Source organism: Medicago truncatula, chromosome 8 (genome assembly GCF_003473485.1).
Source record: "Medicago truncatula cultivar Jemalong A17 chromosome 8, MtrunA17r5.0-ANR, whole genome shotgun sequence".
Lineage (NCBI taxonomy): Eukaryota > Viridiplantae > Streptophyta > Magnoliopsida > Fabales > Fabaceae > Medicago > Medicago truncatula.
This window is the reverse complement of record NC_053049.1, coordinates 36,044,742-36,071,005: the sequence shown is the minus strand read 5'-3', so window position 1 is coordinate 36,071,005 and position 26,264 is coordinate 36,044,742. Positions and strand designations below refer to the sequence as shown.

General features: G+C 31.2%; 1 protein-coding gene and 1 non-coding gene across 2 annotated transcripts; both read left to right on the top strand.

The window, feature by feature from the left end:
* Nucleotides 1–13,306: 13,306 nt before the first annotated feature.
* Nucleotides 13,307–15,484, top strand: LOC25501653 (CASP-like protein 5C2). The gene is made up of 3 exons (XM_013590978.3): nt 13,307–13,663; nt 14,891–15,023; nt 15,111–15,484. The coding sequence occupies exons 1-3, from the start codon at nt 13,533–13,535 to the stop codon at nt 15,303–15,305; spliced, it is 459 nt and encodes a 152-aa protein (XP_013446432.1). The 5' UTR covers nt 13,307–13,532; the 3' UTR covers nt 15,306–15,484.
* Nucleotides 15,485–20,762: 5,278 nt separating this feature from the next.
* On the top strand, nt 20,763–20,964 carry LOC112417644 (U2 spliceosomal RNA). The gene has a single exon (XR_003008242.1). It is a non-coding gene; the product is annotated as a U2 spliceosomal RNA (small nuclear RNA).
* Nucleotides 20,965–26,264: the final 5,300 nt, after the last annotated feature.

Here is a 26,264-nt window from a genome sequence, read left to right as displayed (position 1 = left end):
ATGGGTTTTGTTTTTAAAACACAAAGATGAAGCTTTTGAAGCTTTTGAAAAATTTTGCAACCTTGTTCAAAATGAAAAAGAATCAAACATTATCTCTGTAAGAAGTGATCACGGAGGAGAATTTGAAAACTTATCATTTAAAACATTTTTTGATAAAAATGGAATTTCACACAATTTCTCGTGTGCAAGAACTCCTCAACAAAATGGAGTTGTTGAAAGGAAAAATCGAACTCTACAAGAAATGGCAAGAACAATGATTAATGAATCAAATGTTGAAAAATATTTTTGGGCTGAAGCCATTAACACATCTTGCTATATTTTAAATAGAGTTTCAATCAGAAAAATTCTCAACAAAACCCCTTATGAGCTCTGGAAAAATAGAAAACCAAACATTTCTTACTTTCATATTTTTGGTTGTTTTTGTTACATTTTAAATGATAAAGAAAACCTAGGAAAGTTTGACTCAAAATCAGACAAAGGAATCTTCTTGGGTTACGCAACAAATTCTAAAGGATACAGAATCTATAATCTAAAAAATCAAACCATGGAAATAAGCATGCACGTGGTGTTTGATGAGTTTGATGATTTAGTCACTAACAAAGAAGATGATGAGGAGATTGTAAAAAGTCAAGAAGTCATAAGTAATACAGATCAAGCCTCTTCATCCCAAACTCCTCCAAGAAGTTGGAAGATTGTTGGTGATCATCCTCCAGAACAAATCATAGGAAATACATTTGATGGAATCAGGACAAGACTATCCTTCAAAGATAGTGACAACAACATGGCTATGATCTCACATATTGAGCCAAAAAATATAAATGAAGCTATGTGTGAAGAATCATGGGTAAAAGCTATGGAAGAAGAACTTTCTCAATTTGAAAGAAATGAGGTATGGAATCTTGTCTCAAAACCTCAAAATCAATCTATAATTGGAACCAGATGGGTTTTCAGAAACAAATTAGATGAAGAAGGAAAAGTTATCAGAAATAAAGCGAGATTAGTCGCACAAGGGTATAATCAACAAGAAGGTATTGACTATGATGAAACTTTTGCTCCGGTGGCAAGGTTAGAAGCAATACGAATTCTTCTTGCATATGCATCTCATAAAAATATTAAACTATTTCAAATGGATGTTAAAAGTGCTTTTTTAAATGGATTCTTAAATGAAGAAGTTTACGTACACCAACCACCAGGTTTTGAAAATTCTACCAAACCAAATCATGTGTTTAAACTTACAAAAGCACTATATGGTTTAAAACAAGCTCCACGAGCTTGGTACGAAAGGTTAAGTACTTTCTTACTCAAAAATAATTTTTCTAGAGGAAAAATTGACACAACACTTTTTAGAAAAGATAGTGAATCAGATTTTTTACTTGTCCAAGTCTATGTCGACGACATTATTTTTGGATCAACAAATGAAAAATTGTGTGAAGAATTTTCCAATCTCATGCAAAATGAATTTGAAATGAGTATGATGGGAGAATTAAGATTCTTTCTTGGTTTACAAATTAAACAAGAAACAAATGGAATTTTTATTTGTCAAGAAAAATATGTTAGAGATCTTCTCAAAAAATATAAAATGAATGAAGCCAAAATAATGGCAACTCCCATGCATCCATCTACAAGCTTAGATAAAGATGAAAATGGAAAAATTGTTTCTGAAAAAGAATACAGAGGTATGATTGGATCTCTGCTGTACTTAACTGCTAGTAGACCAGATATTGTTTTTGCTGTTGGTTTATGTGCACGTTTTCAAACTTCTCCAAAAGAATCTCATTTAATAGCTGTAAAAAGAATTTTCAGATATTTAGTCGGTACTACTGATCTTGGCCTTTGGTATAGCAAAGGGTCGTGTTTTGATTTAACAGCTTATTGTGACGCTGACTACGCTGGAGACAAACTCGAAAGAAAAAGTACAAGTGGAACATGTCAGTTTCTCGGGAATGCTCTGATAAGTTGGTCATGTAGAAAGCAAAACACTATTGCTCTGTCAACTACAGAAGCTGAGTACGTATCAGCCGCCAACTGCTGTTCCCAGGTATTATGGATAAAAAATCAACTTGAGGATTTCTCAATAAGGTACGAAAATATTCCCATATTTTGTGATAACACAAGTGCAATTAATCTATCAAAAAATCCCATCCAGCATTCAAGATCAAAACATATTGAGATTAAACATCATTTTATTAGAGATCATGTGAATAAAAAGGAAATTGAGTTAATTTTTGTTAACACTGAAAATCAACTAGCTGATATTTTTACTAAACCGTTGGTTGAAGATCGCTTTAATTTTATTAAAGAAAAATTGCATATTATTAAAAAATCTAGTGTGTGATGGTTCTTCAGATCAATCTCTAAAACTATTTTCCCACTATGTTTCTATACTTGATCCCCACGCATCCTTTAATCTTCTTGTTTGTGTGTTATTTGTGTTTAATCTGTTTATTTTAATCAAAAACCCTCATGTCACGCTTCCCAATGGCATCTTTGCAGCCAAAATTTAATGAAAAATCATCATTAGCCTTGAAACAACACAAATCACTCATTTCCTCCTTCTCTCTTCAATTTTTCGAAAATCACCCTTCTTCTCTCCAAAAAACTGTCTTTTTCTTCTTCTCTTCATTCTTCACAGAATTCATCCAAAACCTTTTCTCTCCAAAATCATGGCAAGAACCAAAGGAAGAGGAGCCAAAGCTTCACGCCCCAAACCTCCTTCTCCCTCGCCGGAACGGTCACCGTCGCCACCTTCTCCTCCGCCTAAAACAAACTCACCGTCATCATCATCCTCTGCACCTCTCCTAACTCCACCATCATCTTTCATGCAAGAAGCCACAGAACCCTCTTCTCAACCCTCTCCTGCCTCTTCTCCAGAACGATCTTCAACTCTCAAAACCCTTTTTGAAACTAACCCCCTTGCTATTATCGTTCACCCCTCTTTTTTAAAAAATCTTCCCTCCTTCACCCCTGAAGATGATCCAATCCAAGTCTCTGAGGTTGTATTTGAAGATCTTCCAAAAATTCCTACTAAAAACCAAACTGCTCACACTAAACCACAAAACCCTAAAACGAAAACCACAAAATCCGATCCCATTAAAGCTAAAACTGGAAAAGGAAATCCAGCAAGAAAAACGAAATCTTCTCAAACAATCAGAACAAGGAGATCTCAAAGGTTGATTTCTGGCTTTGGAACTTGCAAATCACAAATCAAAGACACAAATGTGTATGAAATCAAGGACTCTGATGAAGAAGATGAACAAGAAACACGAGTGGCTTCTGAAACCATTCCAACCACTTCTCCTCAAAAAACTCCACCAAAGCCTCCTACAGAAAAACCAACTCCTAAAGATAAAGGAAAAGGAAAAGCTTTATCTGGATCAACTGAGAAAGTTCCTCCGAAAAAGAGAAGGGTAACCACTCAGAACATAAACATTTCTGTTTCTCCAAGAATCCCCTTTATGGAACCAGAAGATTATGAAATCTTCAAAGATAGATGGGCTTGTCGTCCTGTTGTGGTAGGTCGATACTTTGATTTCGCAGCGCTAGCCAGTGAGAAAATCATGTTGAAAGACGAAACTGATTGTTTAGGGTGGACAAAGTTTCTTCAAACTCGTGAAAGGCATTATCCAAAAATGGTTCAAGCCTTCTTCTGTCAAGCAAAGGGTTTTGCTGAAAAAAGTCTCATCATCTCAACCATCAAAGGTATAAAAATCGAACTCACTCCTGAGAAATTAGGTAAAATTCTGTCTCTTCCCATTGATGGAAACTGTGTTTATGGTGATGATTGGTCTCAAAAACTATCTGTCAACTTAGATGTTTTTTACAAGAAAATTTTCATTCCTGGCACTACTGAGCATGTCTCTGCCAATCTCTTGCCAATTCCAAAAATGTTTCACAATATGTGTCAATACAATATCTTCCCTAGAAAAGGCAGCTTTGAAAACATTTCCAAAAATGATTTTATGGTCATCTATCATGCTGTTTTCAAGGAAAGATTAAATCTTCCTTTTGTTTTGATTCAACACATGATTGCCACTTCCAAAACAAAAAATAGAACCTTCTGTCTTCCTTATGGGATGCTATTATCTCTTGTGTTTATTCATTTTAAGATTCCTCTTGAAAATGAACCTTCCATTTATGATATTCAGATTTTCAATACTAAAAACATCAAACACATGAAAAAAGACTCTGAAGAGTTCTCTGAAAAAAATCTCAAGCGAAAAAGGGAAGAGAGTGGTCTTGAGGACATTTCTCAAGCCATTCGAAATTCTGCAGTACTCTCTGCAGAACAAACTCCTGATCGCTCTCCTGTGCTAGAAGAGCATGGTGTTCTTTTATCTAACTTTCAAACTCAAGCTGCCTCTTTTTCTGCACTTGATGCCTCAAATGTTTTACAAAGTTTCACTGCAAAATCCATCACTGCCACAAGAGTCTCAAAATTTTCTCAACTCTTTATTTCTCCACCTAAGCCTGACATGTCTGCACTCTTTAAACCTGATTCTGTGTCCAAATTCTTTAATCAACAACGCTTTGAATCATCGGTTCCCATGAGTTCTTTTCGTACCCTTCAATCCACTTGTCCACCTTTCAATACTGATGGTTTTCGTCCCACTCAAACTTTCTCCACTGATAAGAGACCTCCTAAAAGGTCTAAATTGGAAAAGGATGCAAGTAAAATTAGGGCTGACATTCGTAAGGTGTTTGAGAACCAGGCTGCCATGATGAATCATATGAGCTTCAACACTTTTAATGACACTGTGTATAGGAACTGGATTGGAAAACTTATGGGAGCTAACTTTGAGGTTCCTCCTCCTTTTGAAAATCCTTTTGCTGTTCCTGTTTACAAAATGCAGGTTCCGGATAATTCATCATCATCTGATGCATCTTCCCCAACTGCACCTTCTAAATAGCTTGCCTTCCTTTCTTTTTGCGTATGACTAAGGGGGAGATAGAAAAATATGTTGTGTTGCTGCTGCTACTACTGTTCGCATCTTTTGATTATGTGCCTATGTGCATTTTTTTGTTTGTTTCATATGATGCTACTAATTATGTGTGCTGTATGATTAATATGCCTATGTGCAAGACTACTATCATGATTATGTATCTGCTACATTGCTGCTAAATATTAGCTTCTTTTGGTAAAATGCTATTTGATAAACTAGAATGCAGTAGTATGATATTACTCTTAGCATCATGTTTTTAAAAATATCTTAATGTTTACTCTCAATTAAATGAAATTGAATGCTGAAATTGAGGGGGAGTAATTGATATTTTTATTGCCTCATTGAATCTCAATTAAAAAGGTAAAACTATATATGCTTTAATTGAGGGGAGTTGCTACAAAAATTTCTCTCAAAAATCAAAAGGCATATTTTCTAAATGTTTGTCATCCTCAAAAAGGGGGAGAATGTTGAAGCAAAATCCTTTTTATTATTTTAAGGATTACAAACATATTTATTTAATTATATATTGTTAACTACTAATGATTTTTTATGAGAAATGTTTGTGAGAATGATCTCAAGAATGATCTTGGCACATGACAAGAACAAACAAAGGCACTCACGTATGAAGACAAGAGTGAACTTTATATGCAATAATCTATGCATCATTAAAGGCAAGAAATTAATATGGAACATTTTGTCTCACCAAATAAAGGAATAAGATCATATGACTTGATTTGGTATTTATGGGCTTTTAAGGAATTTGATCCATTAAGGAGAAAGATCCATTAAAAGAAATATCTCTTATCTCCAATGACATATACATGATATCATGCAATGACATCACAAAGGTCACTTCACATGAGCTGTAGCAAAGACAGCTTGCAAAACGCGTGAAAGCTCATCTCATGTACTTGCTGGATTTTCAAGAACGTTCTGTACAGGTTCAAGAACATTCTGCAAGTGTATTTTTTCATTCCTTTCCAACAAGCAAAGTTTGGAGCGCAAACTTCAAATTCAAATTAAAGGAAAGGACAGCTGGTTTATTGATTGGGGAACAAGTCTTTGGCTTCTATAAATAGAGGAAGACATCCAAGGCAAAAACCAAGAGTTTGAAATACAAAAGCATTTATCTTTCACAAAGCAAACAAGCTATCAATCTCTTCAACAATCTTTCTACAACAAGCAAAGCAAACTCCATAATCTTTCACTATATTTACCATCTTTATCTCTTTTATTTGAGAATATCTTTTTGAGTTTGCCTTTGTAAAAGTCTCTTTTGTTTTGAGACATCACAACCAAAACTCATCATCATACAAGAGTGTAATCTAGTTCTCAAGTCTATTGGGCTTAATAGTTTGAGAATAGGTGTTCTGGACTGATCTAGTGTGATCAAGACCTTATAGTGTTGGTCAGAAGTTTCTGTCAACTGAAAACTATAGTGGATAATCTCACACGAAGTGTGGGGACTGGAAGTAGCCGGATTGGGTGAACCAGGATAACTCTCCTGTGTTATTTCTCTCTCTCTCTCTCTCTCTCTCTCTCTCTCTCTCTCTCTCTTTCTCTCTACTTTTATCTTGACACAATAATCACACACGATCACACATACTTTATTTACTTATCTCCAGAACATTCTGGTCCTATTTAAATCTCTACTATAATTAATCCAGAGTGCTCTGGTCCTTATAATATTACGTTACTAATTTCTTCCAGAACAATCTGGTCCTGTTTAAATCTCAATCATATTAATCCAGAGTTCTCTGGTCCTTATAATTAGTTAATTAATACTGCCTCCAGAACATTCTGGTCCAAGATAAAACAACTGCATAATATTTAACTAAAGTTTAAATTCAGCTCAATATATTGTTTTATTATTCTTGCTCTCCAGAACGTTCTGGTCCTTAACTAAATCTTTATATTTCATCCTTATATCATTTTCTCATTCTGCTCCAGATCATTCTGGTCCTAAGATTATTACTTATTTGACTAACGTATCTTAACCAAGAAATTTTCTTGAGTATAAAATCTAATATAAACTTTCAGGAATAATTTAAAAAGGGTCACAATTCAAACCCCCCCTTTCTTGTGACATTTATTGCTACTTCACATGCCTTGGCTTGTTAGTGTGGATTGTTCCTCTTCTTTAGCGTGTGGCTACACACATCGTAAGAGAGATAAGACAAATCATTGTTATTTTGATTTGTTGATCCCACACTTGATATAACACACATATATAACAATTTTTTTAATTCTTTACATTTAAAATAAGTTGTTGAATATATCATAGTTTAAGAAAATTACTGCAAAAAACATATAATATATATATATATATATATATATATATATATATATATATATAATATTGGGATATTACATCAATTAATTAAAAAATCACTGGCATAGATAACTAGATTTTAAGTCCTCTTAGGGACTTGATATCTAGCAATTTTTACCTGCTTTTGGCAATGCATTCTCTATATTATGACTAAAAAGATCAAAGAATTTTCAAATGAATTGGTTTATCATCGATCGAAAAATAAGTATCAAACAAATTTGATTACAATAATTTAATAAATCATTTTGAATCTCAAAAATCCTAAAAAAAATTATATTTAAATAAAAATATAATAATTTTACTAAAATATTATTATTATTATTTCAAAAATGCCTTATTTAATAGATAATACATAAATTTAAAAGAGTTCAAATTTACACACACATAATATATATATATATATATATATATATATATATATATATATATATATATATATATATATATATATATATTCTCACTTAACTTGCATGACTAGGATAGTCATATTTAATTATGATAGAGACATGTATTCATTGCAAGATATATTGTTGGTTTGTGTCTGTAGTTCGTTGTGTTGATTGTGATTGAAATTCATGACCCTAAAGTCATGTTTAATTCCTGAGAATGGGAAAAAATGAATTGTGTGTGAATTGTATAATATTCAAAATTATTTTTATTTTAAAATCAATGATGTATTAATCATGTTTTTATCTTTTCTTTAATTAATAAAGCTTACATTCATCAAGGTTTGGTATATTTCTAAATTGCTTCTCTTTGTTAATTAATTCATGCATCTTATGAATCAATTCCCTACAACAATAAATATTAAAATGACTATTTTATTAGCATTATTTAAGTTGTTTACTGTTGAGATAATTCCATATCAAGAAAAGAAAAACCTTAGTTGTTTATTAGGACCAAAAGGCTTGGTCAATTTTGAAAAAAAATAGGTGGTGTTATTATGGGCGAATTTATATATTTGATATATGTGGGGTTAAAATAGTCTTTTAATGTATCAAAATTATAAATTGTCCAGATTATACATTTTGTTAGTCAAAATAATCCCTAACATTAAAATACTTCGTTAATATTGTCATATCGATTCTTCAATATAATTAATTATTGTCACTTAAAAGACTATATTGACTAACAAAGTGCAAAATCATGAACTATTTTACAATTTTAATACATTGAGAGACTATTGTGATTATTTGTTGCATATTCAGATACTAAAATGACTATTACCCTGATCTATAATAAAAAATAAAAAATAAAAATAGAGAAGTTGGATGTGTAGCTTTAGCTGCGCATAGTCTTTGAATAGGTCATCCCTTGGGTGTTATGTTATCTTGTGTTGTTTGTTGTAATGTTTCTTAGATTGGGCAGCTTGTGCCTCGGGGTGGATTCTCATAATATTTCTGATCATTTATTGCAGTTTACTCATATGACAGGTGGTGACAAAGCTATACAGTCTTTCATGCAATTAATATGACTTTGTGTCTGGGTTTTGTGGAATGATTACTTAAACGATTAAATGATTAGCCTAAGGCACACCTTATGTTTTTGGGATTACTATGTTTGTGGTTATATAATTTCATTTTGACTTGTTAAAAAAAATAAAAAATTCTTAGATTTATTTGTATGCTACACAGTGCATATTGAGGTGTCTTTCTTTAATTTGATTGGTTTTATATATATCGTCTTACTAATGTTATTACTTATTAATGAATCTTCCTTCTTTCTTTTTTTTTTAATGAAAAAAAATTGCAACTTAATTTTTGTGTTCACTTTAGAACCCCAAGCAGTTTATTTAAAAAATTTAGTTGGTCAATATGGTTAGAGAAAATCTTAGGACCGACCATATATCTGATTATGATGTAATAATAATTGTTTCTCCTTGGATCTCCTTTCATTCGTGTGTGTAGCGAGAGTTACTATATATCTCTATTCCAATATAGAAAATTTGTATAATAAAGACATGATGGATGCAACAAAGTTGCTAAGTGTTTAAAAATATGGCATTCCTTGTTTCAAGAGAAATGATATTTCAACATCCATTTAGTGACAACTTTTGCAACAATTTTCTCTCTCATACTCACATTATTTTTTACTTTATCTCTCCATTGTTATGGTTTCCGTGCCAATATCATTTTTTTTTTGTAAAGTACGATTGTCAAATAAGTTGTCACCAAATTGATTGTTCAAATAACAATCCTCTTATTTTAAACATACGAGCTAATTTACTAATCATAATAAACCTACACATAAGCCACTTCTGCATCACTCCAATAAAACAAATCAAATAAAATAAAATTACTTTCAATAACAATCCCATTAAACATAATATGAAGAGATCATATTATTGATATTAACAATATTTTGATATCTAATCTAATCTAATTATATAAAATTGACTATGCTAGTCCACTTCAAAAAATCAAACAAAATTGAGTAGGTTTTTGGGCTTAGCTTTAGATAAAGGAAAAAGCGTGTCTTTAGTTAGACTAATTGATTTAGTAGAATTGATTTTGATTAAAAGTGAGTTTAATGTAAAATTATTTATGTTTGGATACCTTCACCACAAAAGTGATTTGTTTAAAATATGTTTGGATATATTGTGACAAAATTGATTTTGGGTGTTTAAATGACTAAAATAGGTCCCTAAAAAAAAGACTAAAATAGGTTTTAATGTGTTTGTCATAAAAAGGGGTCAGAGTGAGAGAATATTATTATCAACCATCTGATTGAAATAAATGGTTTGGATTAAAACTCCACTTAATTGAGTCACATGCTCTCATGCACCGTATCCCTCTCTCTTTCTGTCTGTTTTCTTCCTTGCTCCATTATTGATCTATTCATCTTCAACCTTCAACATGTTGCTGATCTACCCACTGCTATGTACAGTATCATTCCAAAATTCAGAGTAAAAAAGAAAAATCATTGCAAAGGAGCACCTCAAACTAAGGAACGACAGATTTTTGAAAGCCCTGTATCAAACCATTTCAATCGTACACAAAAGGGTAAAAAGGAGAAATTGATCAACTCATATGTGAGGTTGAGAGAATCAATTTCAAGAAGCTAGGAATTGGAGCTTCACCTAAAATTAATTTTGAAAAGCTAAACTTACGATGGCGGTGGACGGGTAGAGGAGAACCAAACACTGTAAAATCACTTTTGAAGGCATGGACGCGTGTTTTTGGCTTTTTGACCGGGTTACCAAACACAAACTAAGACATTGAAGGCAAAAGGGCGTCCTAAATTGTTGCATGTTGCTGGATAACATTGTATATTTTGATGATTGCTATCCCACGCATGTAGATTCAACCTTTGGTTTTAAATGATATTGTTCGAAGTAAGAGGTGTAACACCTCGTTTTCCCAACATAAAAATTTCATAAAAATAATTAGAGTTTTTCACATAAACGGAATGTCACACTTCATTTCTTAAAACATAAATGGAATAATTAACTAATTTTCCTTCAATATTTAATAACAAAATATTCAATGCTTTGCAGCGGAATTTATTTCAACATCTAAATAGTCTTTGGCACAAAGGCCTCATCATAACGTCTCATAAAATCCAATCTAAAACATAGTCATGTAAAATCATAAGCAATACGTAAGGAATAGAAAAGCATGCAACAAAGTCTCATCCCGTTACGTATCAGAGCATCTAAAGACACACGTGAGGAGGAAACCACTGACGACGGCAACTACAACAACTTAATTTTGATCACCTGCAAGTTACTCATACGAAGAGCAACATTTCCAAGCAGAAGGGGTGAAATTTCACATTCAATAATAATAAGCATATAATTCATCAAAAACATTTAACAACTTATACTTCATCAATTAATAACATTACTCTTCTTATAATACTTCATTAATAACTCAATCAACTTCTAATCATCATTAACTTCATATTCATCACATTATACACAACGTTATATAGCAACATAAATATCACATCATAAACATCATTTTATAACATCATATACTTCGCATCATAAACATCATCATATAACAACATAATTACATCATAAACACTTCATTAACGACGCATGGGTAAATAACAACTTAACAACAACGACACGACTTCAACTCGACAATGCAACTTAGACATCTTACACATCTTGAACCATCTAGACAAAATGCAACTACGACCTCTTAATCATGCATGTGGTACCAATCAGGGCATCAAGCCCCCAAAGTCTCAATATTCTATATATATATATATATATATATATATATATATATATATATATATATATATATATATATATATATATTTAATATAAAATATTTCTATAACAAATAACAAATATATTTCTATAACGTATATATATATTTCTACACCAAATAACAAATATATTTATACACCAGATAACATATATATTTCTACACCAAATAACAAATATATTTCTAAACCACATAACATATATATTTCCACACCACATAACATAACATTTCTACACCAAATAACAAATATATTTCTACACCACATAACATATATATTTTCACACCAAATAACATAATATTTCAACACCAAATAACATAATATTTCTACACCAAATAAAATAATATTTTATACTAATATATACCAACATATAACATAACAAAATATCACTCATCAAAATAAATCGACTAAATTATAAAAAGACATCTAAACTCAATAAAGTAAATAAATAATAAAATAGGGTGTTACAAAAGGTTCCTTTGAAATTTATATAAATGATGATTTCACACAATTCAGATTATATAATAACGATTAATATCTTTTTGGGTTAATAGTGTTTTTGGTCCCTGTAATATAGTGCACTTTTGGTTTTAGCCCCTGTAAATTTTTTTTTAGATTCCACCCTTGAAAAATGAAGATTCTTCAGGATTGACCCCTCACCCCAATGTGTTAGCAGAATCTCCTACGTGGCAGTGACATGTCAATTTCTTCTTTTTTTTCATGGCACGCGTGTAAATGAACGCCACGTGGCATTTGTGATTTTTTTTTAAATAAAAAAAAATTAAAAACGAAAAAAACTTAAATTAATAAAAATACTGAAAAATTAATAATGATTAAAAATATCTGATAAAATAAAAAATAATGAAAAAAATCTGGAAAAATTTTAAAAAAATTGTGGAAAAGATTAATATATATTGAAATTTTCAAAAAAAATTTAAATAAAACTTCTTACTTTTGAAAATAAAAATATGAATTTTTTCCAGAATTTTTTAATTTTACCGGAATAGAAAAAAATCTTGAAATTTGATTTTTTTTTCTAAATATATTAATTTTTAGAAATTTTTGATATATATTAATCTTTTCCAGATTTCGTTTTTAAATTTCACGTTTTTGAAAATTATATATATTTTTAAATTATAAATGATGTGAAGTTTTTAAATTTCATATTTTTAAAAATTATTTTTATAATAGTTTTCAAATCGTTTTAAAATAATATTGGATGAATCAAAGCAATTTGTTGGTATTCTAAAATTAATTAGTCATTTCGTTAACCATTTAGGTTGGCCTAGTGGTTGGTTTGAGATCTTAGAGTGTGCTCCTCTCAAAGTTTCAGGTTCGATTTCCTCTTATGTTAATTTCGGTAGGCAAGTCCATATAGAGCTTTGCTTTGGATTAGGACGGGCCCCCGAAAGTGGGCAGTGAGATTTGATCCCTTCAGATTAATCGATCTTTGAATCGGATACCGAATTTTCAAAATAAAAAAAAAAAAATCAGTCATTTGGTTAAATATGGAGCCTAAAAAAATAAAAAAAAATATGAACAATGCAACGTTTTTTTTTTTGGTACAAGTGGAACATTGTAACATTTGGTTACGAATTTCAAATGATTTGTGTTCATCAATCTATGGTGTGTGGGGACACACTAGTGATGAAGAAGTCAAAGAAAATAGTATACACAAAATTTTCTCTAATTTTATTTTAATAATTAATTAATTAAATTATTATTATATAGACACTTTATAGAGAATGATTAATCATGTACACCGCCGACAATAACTCATCCTTTTTTTTTTAATAACTCATCCTATTCATCACTCAAATAAAATGAGAGGACCACAATACCTCTTACCTTTAATACTTTCTTTTAATTAATCATAATATAATAACATCACCGTTCACAAACAAAGTCAAAAACATTAATTAATTTACCATAAAATTCAATTAAGTAGTTTCATTTTTTCTTTTCCTTGATTAATGTTATGTTATGTATAAAGATGAGTTTGTTTGAGATTGAATTATGATGAGAAGAATTCACATGGTGGAATGGAGGAATTGCCAGGGGTGTTAGGAACAAGCTCCAGCTTTGCTCTTAGATTGGGCCAAACCGTTTTTTCCTCTGCTTCTCTTTTCTTCATGTGTTTGGATGTTGATTTCTATGGTTACTCTGCTTTCTGGTTAGCATTCTTAATTTTCTGTTTCGTATCAAATCATGTTTTTTTCTTTCTTTCTTTCTGGGTTTGTCTTATTTTGATGTTGCTTATGTAAAGTTTGTAACTTTATTAATTTTACTTTTGTCCCTGTTTTTTCTTACTTGAGTTTGGATGGTGGGTCCAGTGTTTTTATGAGTTCTGAATATGTTTGGTAAAATTGATCAATGAAAAATACTAAAGAAATAAAAATAGTTGGGGATTTTACAAGGAGTGTTGTCTTAGTTAAGCTAATTAGGGGGGTAAAAGTATTATATTTTGGAGAAGTCAGGACAGTTTTTGGGTGCTGCAAATATATTGTTTCAAATTTTTTTTTTCAAAGGCAAGTACTAATACACGCTATGAAGTAGAGACACATATACGGACATTGACACCGATAATAAATTGAGAAATAAAAGTCTTGAATGTAATTACATATGTTGATGTCGTGTTAGTGTCCAACATTGAAACATGTCAGACACCGAACACAACTTTGATATGAAGTGTCGGACCTACATTAATGTACACTGATCTGATTATAGGCTAAATTATGCATGTATGCTTGCTTTGTTATTGAATTTGCTTCTATGTCATTTTAAGGAGGGTAATTCTAAACATTGATTAGCAATGTCCTAAGGTTTTGATTAGGGCTTTGAATTAGCAGCTAGCGCGTTAGTTTGTCGCCAAGTAGCCGGCCATAAACACTAGAGAAAGTTAAAACATTTTGGCATTATAATAGAGGAAATGATTTCAAGCTGTTTGTTAGTTGAACTGAAATCTTTGTATAATTGACTTTCATATTAAATTGCCAGCGATGTCTTTGCAATCTTCACTTCAATGTTTCTTTTTTCTAATTAGTCCTTTAGTGCAATCTCACTACCACCAAGGCCACTTCAACATGGTGATTATGATAAGAGCAAATGTTGTTTTTCTTCTTAAAAGAATGTTTGTATTACAAGTTTATAAGCTAGTTCAGCTGTTAATTTTACCAAACGCTACAAATTCAATCAACTAGCTTATCCTCTCTAAGCTATCAGCTATAAGCTAACTTATCAGTTGTTGGCTATTTTTTTTACCAAACAGAGCCTTAATCTAAAAATGTAAGAATTGGTGAAAGGTTTTGGTATAAACATGTTTTTCCTGCTTCAGAAGATGCCGCAATGGCAATGTCGCGGAGTTTATCTTGTCTTGATTATCTTTTATGTTATTCCACAGCTTTTTGGTAATGGTGATGGGTTTGGTAATTTCCTGGAGCACAACACTATTGGTGGTAGATGCATATTCTATCTTTATCAAAAGTGTACCGAAGCAGCGGAGATTCATTTTTACGATTACTTTCGGAGATATGGTATGTACACTTTACAACTGAAAAAGACTTAAAAGGTCTCGTTGTTTTGCTGTAATGCACCAAATAATATCAAAGTTGTTGTATCAGGTTTTGTCATATCTCTTATTAGCTGCAGCATGTTCAACTGCCAGTGTCACAGATCTGTTGCGTAGTGCCGATAAATCCTATTGCCCAGAAAATTTATGTAGTAGATACCAAATATCTGCTGCTATGGCCATCTTGGCTTGGTTTCTTTCATCAGCTTCTTGTCTAATTAACTTTTGGCTATTTCCTTCTCTGTGAAATATCTTGCTCACCATTGATATGTATAGGAATTATATGATATAAGAGTGCAAATGACAAAGTCATTTGTTCCTGTGCTGATATTTTTTGTTTTTCATTAGAATAAGATTGTAAGTAACATGTAATAATTACTTTTCTAATTCAAAAGAAATATGAAAATTCCATTTATTGGTTCTCAACCAGTTTCCAATGATCTAGAATTTAGAGCAGTCATGATGGAGTGATTGATAAGAGATTTTCCAATGATTGATAAAAGAAGAGGGGAATGGATTGTTTATATTGTATCTTTTGTATGTTTGATGTTCTTGAGAAAATTGTATACTTGTATAGTATAGGAAGGGTTGTATATTATTAAGTTGAATTTTGAAGATAATTCTTATTCTTATATATTACATGCTGGGACGCCGAAGGAGTACTATGAACGTGATCTAGGATTCGATCCATGTTGCTAAAAAATTTCCCTCCTCTCCTCCTAATAAATTAATCACTAACATTTACCTATAAAAAATACGTGGAAAAAGATGAGGAATATTTAAACAATGGTTTCTGGGGAAGGGTTGGGAAATTTGGGAAATTGTTTTCCATCCCAGGGATCCAAATAAACAAGGTCTAGATTGCAGCCAATTACTGAAGAACATCAACAACTCATACAACAGAGTAATCGTATGTAGTCCAAATAGTTTTCTTGACTTTGAATAATATTTCCTTAACCAGTTTACAGACTTTGTTTGATTTTCAATTTATGGTAGCATTTGTGTCTGCCAAGTGGGATTTATGTCTGCGTAAAACTGGGAGAAAATTAAGAGCATTCATCAATTGCAAAATGGAAAATAAACATCAAACTTAATTCGCGCTGTTAAAAAGTATGGACTGAAATTGCAACGGAATACTTAGAGATTAAAAGTGAAATTAAGCAAACATATTCCTTTTTATGTATGAATTAGCTTCTGAACCGTAATGAACTTGAAGTAGTCCGGGAAGAGTGAAACAGTTGCTTTTGGTCGAATACCGACTGAGGAAAATCAAGCACAACACTGCAAGAACTCCAACACTGAAGTTAGCAAGGATTCAAATGCGAGAAAAGATACAAAATGAAAGAGTAAACTAATCTCTAAGTGGCTTGCATTCCTTTATAGTGCAATTCTGTTTCGCGTTCTGGCACGAAAATGAGTTGTTTGTGTTTGTTACTGTTTTTCGCGCATATTGTAGCGGGAGTTATGGCGCAAAGTATGGTTGTCGGTAGCACCTGAAACTTGTCTCTTCAACAATTTTGTGAGCTTCTCTTTGATGAAAATATGAGTTGTTCAATTTGGGCCTTATCTCGAGGTTGGGCGTCCCGGTCCAGACCGGAACAACTTCAAGGCTATAGCTCTTCTTCCATCTGATTTTGCTCATTCCCAACAAAATAGCCTAGCGTGAGTTAACTCACGCAGGAGTATTTTTTGTTGTGAATGAGCAAAAATTGTTGTGAGAAGAGCAATTTTCCAACTTCAAAGTGAATCTCAAGTCAACCTCTTAAACAAGATGAAAATTGTCCCACCACCAGCTCTAAAAGCTTCAAAAATTTATTCTCCAGGTATTATCTATGCAATCATTGTATAATCTTTCATAGATCCATCATGATTATTCTGTATCTACTTCAACATTAATTTAAGTATACGGTACAGTTAAGGGACAATACATACTCATATTTGCTGAAGAGGGTCCCTCCAAACGTTAATCCTGCTCTACAATGAAGATTATAATCTTGGTATTATTGATGTATCTAGGCTAAATGAATTGGATTATGATTTATGAATCACAAGTTTTGTTGAAGTTATCCCCACCAACAGGCAATAACACATTAAAAATAATAATTGTTTTTTTTATACTAAAGACATTCACACAAACAACAACGCTAATCTATGTTATGCCGTACTTATTATATTTCAACGATTTTCGACACAAAAACAATGTATTCTACTTAGGATATCTTTGACCATATCGAATAATGATTATAAAGCTGGGCATTGTCATTACTGCGAAACTTCATTCTCCTATGTACATTCAAAGAATATATAACTTCACGTGAGACACTCAAGACCCAGAAAAAGTTAGCAATCATGTGAATAATAATAAATAATGTGCTTCGGAAACTTTATGGTTATGGAACATTTGACCTATGGTATTGATAAGAAAACTGAAGCCGGCATGTTCATTTACACAATCGACATCTATATCTAACTATGTACAAAGAAAATATCAAAACTTGCTGTCATATTTTCTTGTTTCAATTTTACTCTTTATTTAAACTATTCTAGTTTATTTTACCCAATCAAAGAACTTATTCTTTAAAATATATATCTATAAAGTTGAATGCAAGTATTGGTGTAGTCTTTTTTTGCCTTCAATTTTATATTTCATTTAAAATATTATATCTACATTTTTAAAAAAAATATTACATTAAAATTATAAACATAAATTATTTTTATTGAAAAAGGAGGACATACCATACCACACATGCTCCTCAGAAGAAGAAAAAAAGGATAATATTTATTTAAAATATAATATTTATAATTTCATTATTCGATCAAAAGACTGATTTTTTAGTTTTGATATCTCAACTTGAGGGATTAGTTTCTGCAGTTGAGCCGTAGAAATAACCGGCTCACACTATTGGAGAGTTCACCGGGTGTGGGAGAAACAAAGTGGTGAATGCTCCAGGACCACAAAGCTTCCACACAAATGTGAGTTATCACCTCTTATAACAGGATCTAACACAAGATCCATCTCCCACCAAACCGGACTAGGGCTCTGGTAGCGCTTGTTGGGGAGACCGTGGGAGGTCACTAACAACAACGGGTTAGGGTTGTGATATTACTCTCCCACCAGGCCGGACTAGGGCTCTGGTAGCGCTTGTTGGGGAGACTGTGAGAGGTCACTAACAACAACGGGTAAGGGCTGTGATATCACTTGTTGCAAAGATCAGGAGCAACAACATGTCAATACTCTTAAGACTATAAGAAAGAGACATCACATCTCCATAAAAACTTATACAAGTCAGATCTTTTATATATCAAACATATTATCCGTTCATAAACAATGTGTAACTTAACTACTCGCATTTAAAATCCAACCAAAGAAATGGATGTCAAGATCATTAATTAATAAGTTAGAAGAAACTCTTGTCTCTCCTCATCCTAACACTCTTGTATGGACCCTTAAGACATGTGAAAAAAAAACCGGCCACTAAATGTGTTGGAAGAAATATGACTTTAGAAATAACGTCTAGCTACTAAACCAAATGACAAAACGTCAAAGAATGTGAAAATGCCAACATGTTTTCTATCACATGATATTCACCCAACAAACAGTTCCTGGATTTATAATTAATCAAAACAACGCGGGTTCTCCAACTGTTTTCAACATCTACACGGTTGAAAGAAATTGGACTGGGTGAGTATTTCAATAAATCAGAACAAATTGTGTTTAATATTTTGTCATGAACTTCATTTTTTTAAAGTTTGACTTGATATTTTAAAGTTTGATTTAACTTTATTGAAAATTCAATTTCACAAAAAGTTTTTTTTTTGGTACAATCACAAAAAGTTTTAAACAACGAGTATATGGGAGTTTGAGTAAGCCCAAAACTTGCTATGAAGGCGACTTTACGTGATTACGGAAATTCATTCTCATTGATTTGATTTTCTAATTTCATGAATACTGCTCCAAACATTATTATTAGCATAAAACACGTTTTAAGATTTATTAAATAATTGGTGTATATGATCAATATTATAGCGTGATACATCGATTATCCAATGAACTAAAAAATAAATGTTTGTTTATAATATTAATTGGATGGGTTAATTTATAAGAATTAGACATGCACTTTGCACGCCTCGATCATATCTTAACAAATAGAGTCCACGTTGCACAAAAGAGTTAAATTTAAATATCACATCATGCAAAATTCGATTTTACTATAGAACCAATAAATTTTAGATTTTAAATGACCTTTTAAATTTCACAATTGTTTGATTCTGACACCTTAAGTTTTTTTTTAGTCAAATAGTATAGTGGTTGGAGCTCACACATTTTTAAATATAAAGAAGTATGATGTCTGGAGTTCGAGCCTGATGACATTAGGTCATACGTCATTTTGTTACAGTTTATATGAGTTTTGGTTAAGTTCAGGTGATTATGCATGAGTCAGAAGCTGAAAAAAGGACTGTTTTGTAATTCTGAAGAGGAGAAAAATCGTACTTCGATTTGGTGATATCGTAGTACGATTGTGCAGCTAAAGTGAGACATGTTGTCTCGTAAAAAATCGGGCTACGATTTGAAGACGCTCCTGCGTTAGATTTGAGTTGACTGGGCCATCGTGCTCCGATCTAGAGCATCGGAGTACAATTTTAGCGTTTATGGGAAATGTCCTATAAAAAGGAAGTCGATTTCTGAAGGAAGGGTTCGAATTTTTGGAGAGAAAATCATACTTTTGGAGCTGGATCACTGGGCAAAAGGTGGGAGACCATCAAAACTCATAGCCGGTTATCAATTTCATGTAATGAATTCTTCTTTACCATTAGTTATTTATGCTTTAGCCATGAGTAGCTAAGTCCTTTGTGATTAGGTCAAGAGATGATTCTGTACTAGCTCATGTGGATGTAACCTGAAACTCTTACGTTTATTAATGTCAATCTAGTTTATTCAGTATATCTTGTTCTTAATGCTTTTATGATTCTGACCCAATATAATTGATTCAAGAGATTATATGACTATTGACCGTAGCGTGTAACTCATATATATTTATGCTGTTCAATCTAACGGACAATCTAGGGATGGAGCGTAGTTAGGTTGTGATCATCGAATTCACGGACTTAATATCCTTCGACAATTATAGGTTCACCTAAGGAATTAGGGAATTATGATTAGGTAAGCAGACTTAGGATCAAGGGATTGACCTAAGTTAATGTGTTAATTCATCGTCTACTTTGTGACATTCGTAGACATGAGAAACAGGTTGCCAAATGAGTGAAGTGCAGATAAATCGAATGACCTAGTCATCTCTCTAAATTATTTCAAAAACCAACGTTACTTTCGTCATTTTAATCACCATTGCACACAAAACCAATTTTGCTTAAGGCAACCCCCAATTTAATTACATCTTAATGATAATGTTCCTGTTAAGTAGAGATTAAAACAGTCCCTGAGAAAACGAATTATTTTATTACTCGATTCAAATTAGTACACTTGCTAATTAATTTTCTATCAGAGCCTTAACCCCTGCATATAATATGCAATGTCCTGACCCCATAAGTTTTAATTGCTTGATTTTGGCTCCTCAAGTTTAACGGTTGCTCGATATTAAAAAAGTCAATATTCTACGCTGAAAAAGTATTTTTAATTTAATGAAACAAATGATGTTAAATTTAATCTGGACATTAATTAATTCTACATAAAATAAGCTTATTTTTTATACATTTTCGGTCTTTTTGTTATGATCAAGTGTAGTATATGTTCATCCTATTAGTTTAATCGGTTTAATATATGTGGCCTAATGAGTCACACAATATTAAATTACTTTTTTGAGGCGAAGTGACTTCCTTAATAGCTTGCAATTGGACTTCTCAAATGTTACCTATGTGTTGCACTATTGCATAGGCTATATGGAACCCACCTTAAAAAAAAGCTACATAAAATATTTAGAAATTAATGAAAAAAATAAATTAAATATTATTTAAATCTTGTCGCTTTTTTTATAAAATATTTTATTTTTAAAATCAAAATATCAATTGGGGATTAACAAAATTTAAAAGGGGATAAACTTGGGGGCTAAAAACGAGCAATCAAAAACATGTGGCCAACATCAAGTGATTGAAGCTTGGAAGGTCAAAATCAGACAATTGTGAAACATGGGTCTAAAACTGCATTTAAACCTAAATTTTATCACCAAGTTAGATATAACAAAATTTATTGATATAATGGTGAAAATAAAACTTGGGTGGGGCAAACATTATTTTACATCTTTATGTTAGACAAAGTCTTGATTAAAAATGTATAGTTGTAATATTGCTAAACCGTTCATCCAATTACTAGTTTACCACCAATGTGTGTTTTATTTTACCACCAATGTGTGTTTTGTTCATTGCAACCAAAATAATTATGAAAACATTAGTTTATGAAAACTTAATTGTATTCAAAAGTCAATTGAATTTAATTTTTTTGTAAAAACTCAAAACTCTATGTCGTCATAGCGTCCAATGTCTTTTGCAGTATTATGACTTCCCCATGCATTTGATTTCTAATGCCTCCATTGTCACTCTCTTACATGGCCGACCTAATAATCTTTAAAGAGTAAGTGAGAATTAAATCAAATTTTGACATGAGCCCTTTCTGTTTGAATATGAGACCTTTTTACTTGTAAAATTTAATGATTTTTTTTTTATTGATAGGTCTAAAGCAAGGGTTTTAGTGTCCTTACCTTTGGACCGGCCCTACGCTCTTAGCCGCCCTACGCCACATGAAGACCAAGGAAGACAGCCTCACCGCGAGCATGTGCGCTTGTCGCATCGCCATCACTATGACACTAAATTTGTCAGGGAGTTATATTCTTCGTCTACTTAGGTCATCTACAATGTTGCTATTATTATTATCAATATTATTATCCTCAAATCAAGCGTGACATTCTTTCACAAAAGCCTTAAAGGTTGATTCACTATCAATTAAAGATTATCAAGAATTATCTTCGTGAACTTAATTCAATTGATAGAAACATTGCATAATATAAGCAAGGTCGAGATTTAAACCCTTCACACTTTACTTACTCATCCTTTACAAGATAAATTTTTAGTCACTACTCGCTAAACTACTTGAAAAAAAAATAATTTTGAAAAATTAAAATGAGGATTACACATTACATGGCAATTGGCATATTGCCGTTGCAAAAATAAATTCAAACATATGTACATTTTAGTGAAAAGTTGGACATGTGCCGTCCACTTAATTTTTCTCCTAATAAGTTTGTGTATATTTAAAATAAATCCTGAAATTCTACAAATGAATTGTCGGGAATCATTTAGGATTGAGTGTCACTAAACTTACCATGACTTTCTCTCTATTTCTCTCCTACATCATTTTCTCTCAAATAAACATGCATACAAGTTAACATGGGTGTACAACACACAACCATGTCCTACAATTCGTCCCGGTCTGAACACATTGGGTCGGATCTGACCCGATCAAAAGAAAAACATGGACAAAAAATATAGGATATAATAAGAACATAATTAAAACAAAAATTGAGTTTAGGTTACCCGTCTCATCCCAATTTAATTCGAAGACAAAGTTTTTTTAAATATTATTTTAAATACTCTCTAAGACTCATGATACATGACTCTTTCTCATCCACATTATTCACTTTCTATTTCGAATATCAACCTAGTGTGATGAATGAGTCTTGTCTTACATTAAGGAATGACCATGCCTGTTCCAAGACCGGTGTCGTGTGTGTTTCATGTATTATCTAGAAGTTATAATGACTGTTCCTTTCCAAAACTTCATTTTACAATATCTTATATTTTTGTAGATACATTTCACAAAAATATTTGGATCCACACATAGAATGATACAGGATAACTAAAGCTAAATTAACCACTCGGCACAACATCAGTATATTATTTATTTATAATTTAAAATCTAAACCATAATTTATAATATTTCGTTCACCAGTTCAGTAAAATTAGTCAAGCGCAGAATGTAACCGTCAACAGAACTCAAGCACATGCTTAGAACATCTATAACAGAGACACTTATATTTAAGGGTTAAATATATTTTTGATCCCTATAAATATACTAACTTTTCGTTTTAGTCCTTCTAAATTTTTCCTTCAACTTTTAGTCCCTATAAAATTTTCAATCACTACTTTCGGTCCCTATTTTTAAGTTAATTTTAATATTTTTTTAATAAAATTGTGCAGAAATGTGTAGAATATTGTAAAAATCTTTCCCGAAAAAATTTAGAATTTTTTAACAAAACATAAATTTAATATGAAATTCATGTTTTGTTAAAAAATTCTAAACTTTTTTGGGAGAGATTCTTATAATATTATGAATTTTTCTGCAAAATTTTATTCAAAAATATGAATTATACATATGAGTTTACTTATAAGGAGGGACCAAAAATGAAGATGAAAAATTTTAGAGCGACTAAAAGTTGAAGGAAAATTTTAGAGGGACTAAAACGAAAAGTTGGTATATTTATAGGGACCAAAATCATATTTTAACCCTATATTTAAAGTCTTAAACAGATTTTAGATGGACACATCACTTTTTTTATTATTTTTTAATAATAGTATCTAATATGTATACCCTCACCCTCCGGTCACTAATATAAACAAAAATCCACATTTTAGATACATTCAATTAATGATGTATGTGGCTTTATTATATGTCACATAAATAATGGATTTCAAATTATGGATTTTAAATGATTTTATGGATTTCAACAGATTTTATGAATTTTAAAAAATAATTGAAAAAATATATCATAACACTCTCTTTCACAAAATTTCAATAAAGACTCTTAGATCTTTAACTTGTGCCCTTAAGGCAAGGGCACACGTTAACATGCCCCTTATTTTATTGAAAAGTGGTGTAGGGTCCACTTAATATTGAGGTCTTAAGTGAGACCTGAGTTTTAAAAGACTCCTAATTTCTTTTTTCACAGTGGCGGTATTTATTAGGTACCAAGTCTTAAATGGTAAAGGCCCTACCAATATAGATGCTATTGTGTCAGACCATTTACATCAATTTGACACTGTTGGGGGATACTCCAAAAGTATTCACTCAGCTTTTAACCTCATATGGCTTTCTTGTATTTGGGTGATCTGGATCGAAAGAAACGCTCAGGCCTTTAACCAAAAGAAGGCTACTCTTGATCAATTACTCGACAAAATTAAACTTCAATCTTTCTGGTGGTTGAAAGCGAATCGTCCTAGCTTTGTTTTCTCTTATCATTTTTTGTGGTTGAACCCATTACCTTGTTTGAACATCCATCTGTAATAGGGGTCTCGGCACTTGACCACTTTTATTTTGTATCCTATGATTATTATGATGTAACTTGATACTCTTTCAGCTGATTTTTGACACTTCTTGTGCTGATTTTCCATGCTTTTGATTATATATTTCATTTTATCTTCTTAAAAAAAAACATTTTTGACGTAAGAAATTTAATTTAGGGAGAATTGTATTTCATTTTTTACCTAAGAAACTTGTGCCCTTAATCAAATTTAATAACTCGAATTCTCCCTAAAAAAAAATCTCGATTTTTTTTTTAAATTTAATTTTTTTTTTCTTCTCTTAAAGTGATCAAATTCAATTTTTCCTTCAACTCACATGTGTTTTCGAAGTTAGCGCTTACGCAATCAGTCAGGGAATCTCTTTTCTTTTGGGTCAGTAAAGCAACAGCAGTACGCAATCGGATTCCAGACCATTTGATTAATCCAAATTCAGTAAAAGAAGTACCCATTTCTACACAGTGAACAGAAATAGTAAATCAACTCAAAATCTCCAAGAAAAAACATAAACCAAATCATGGTAAAAAAAGAGAGAAAAAATATTATAACCTCTTAAAAAAAACATCATTTCTTAAAAATATTATATCCTTCAAATTTTAATGATATTTTTCCTTCAAATTTTTTTAATGATATTTTTTTTTATTAAATAGGTTAATTTTTTTTTTTTTTTTAAATAAATTAACATTTATTTTTGACCGTATTTTATAAGATTGTCTTATAAATTGTCAAATTTTGACCGTATTTTATAAAATTGTCTTATAAATTGTCAAATTTTGATTAATCAAATCGCATTATTCTAAAAAAAATAGATCCCAAAAGTTGATAAATATGAGGATTATTTATATCAAATTTTGAATTTATTTTTAAAATTGAACATAATTTAACCATATTGTGCAAAAAATGTTTTTTTACCTGTATGAAATATTGCATAAATCATTTCCCACAGGCAAAAGAAATTTACTATAACAATCCAACCTTTGTTTTTTCAGAAAGAAAAAAAAATCCATCCTTTGTTGTTTTTTAGTTGCGTTAATAATACTTATTATTTTAATTAAATTTTGTTATTTAATATTTTTCAAAAATAAAATTCTTTTTAGAGGAAATATGTTGTATTTCACCTTAAACATGGTGCTTCACCGTCGATTTTTTTTTGTCAACTTAACCGTCGTTTTATTATACTACTTTTTTTTTTACCAACTTTATTAAACTACTTCTTATGTACCACCATAACTAAAAGATTTACAATAAAAAATTATCTTAAAATCATTATCATTTTAATGTTCAATGTAATATTGATTGTTTTATTAATCAATTATATTCTAATTAATATTAGAAACATCACTCTCATATTATTTTTTTTACTTTACTTTTATAATAATGAGAATTACTCGGTAGGAATATTGCATATTATATACAGACTGAGGTTCGAATCTTAAACACGCTAATTCTCTATATTTAAAATGTGCGAGCTCTAGCCATTGAACTACTTGACCAGACAATGAGAATCAACCGGTAATTAGTGAGTTTAATTTAGTAAAATTGTCATCCCTCTGTTTTGAAAAATTGTCACATTAAAAATAAAAAAAAACTAAACTACTCCATATTTAGTTGAATGGGTTGGGATATTTATTTAAGTAGTTTTCCAAATTGAACCAAATAACAAGCCATCCTAATATTTCGAAAACAATGATAGTAAAAACTAAAAACCACAACAACTAAAACAACAGGACAACAAATTCAGGCAAAAAAAAATGAAACATGACAACAAATGCTACTGTTCATGTTTGTGTGTAGAAACACCACACCCTGTCACCAGCCTGGAAATCCATTCCCGCGGCTTATTTCCACGCTCCTTCAAAACACAAACAAAACATAATCACAGAATCTTCTATTTTCCTTGAAT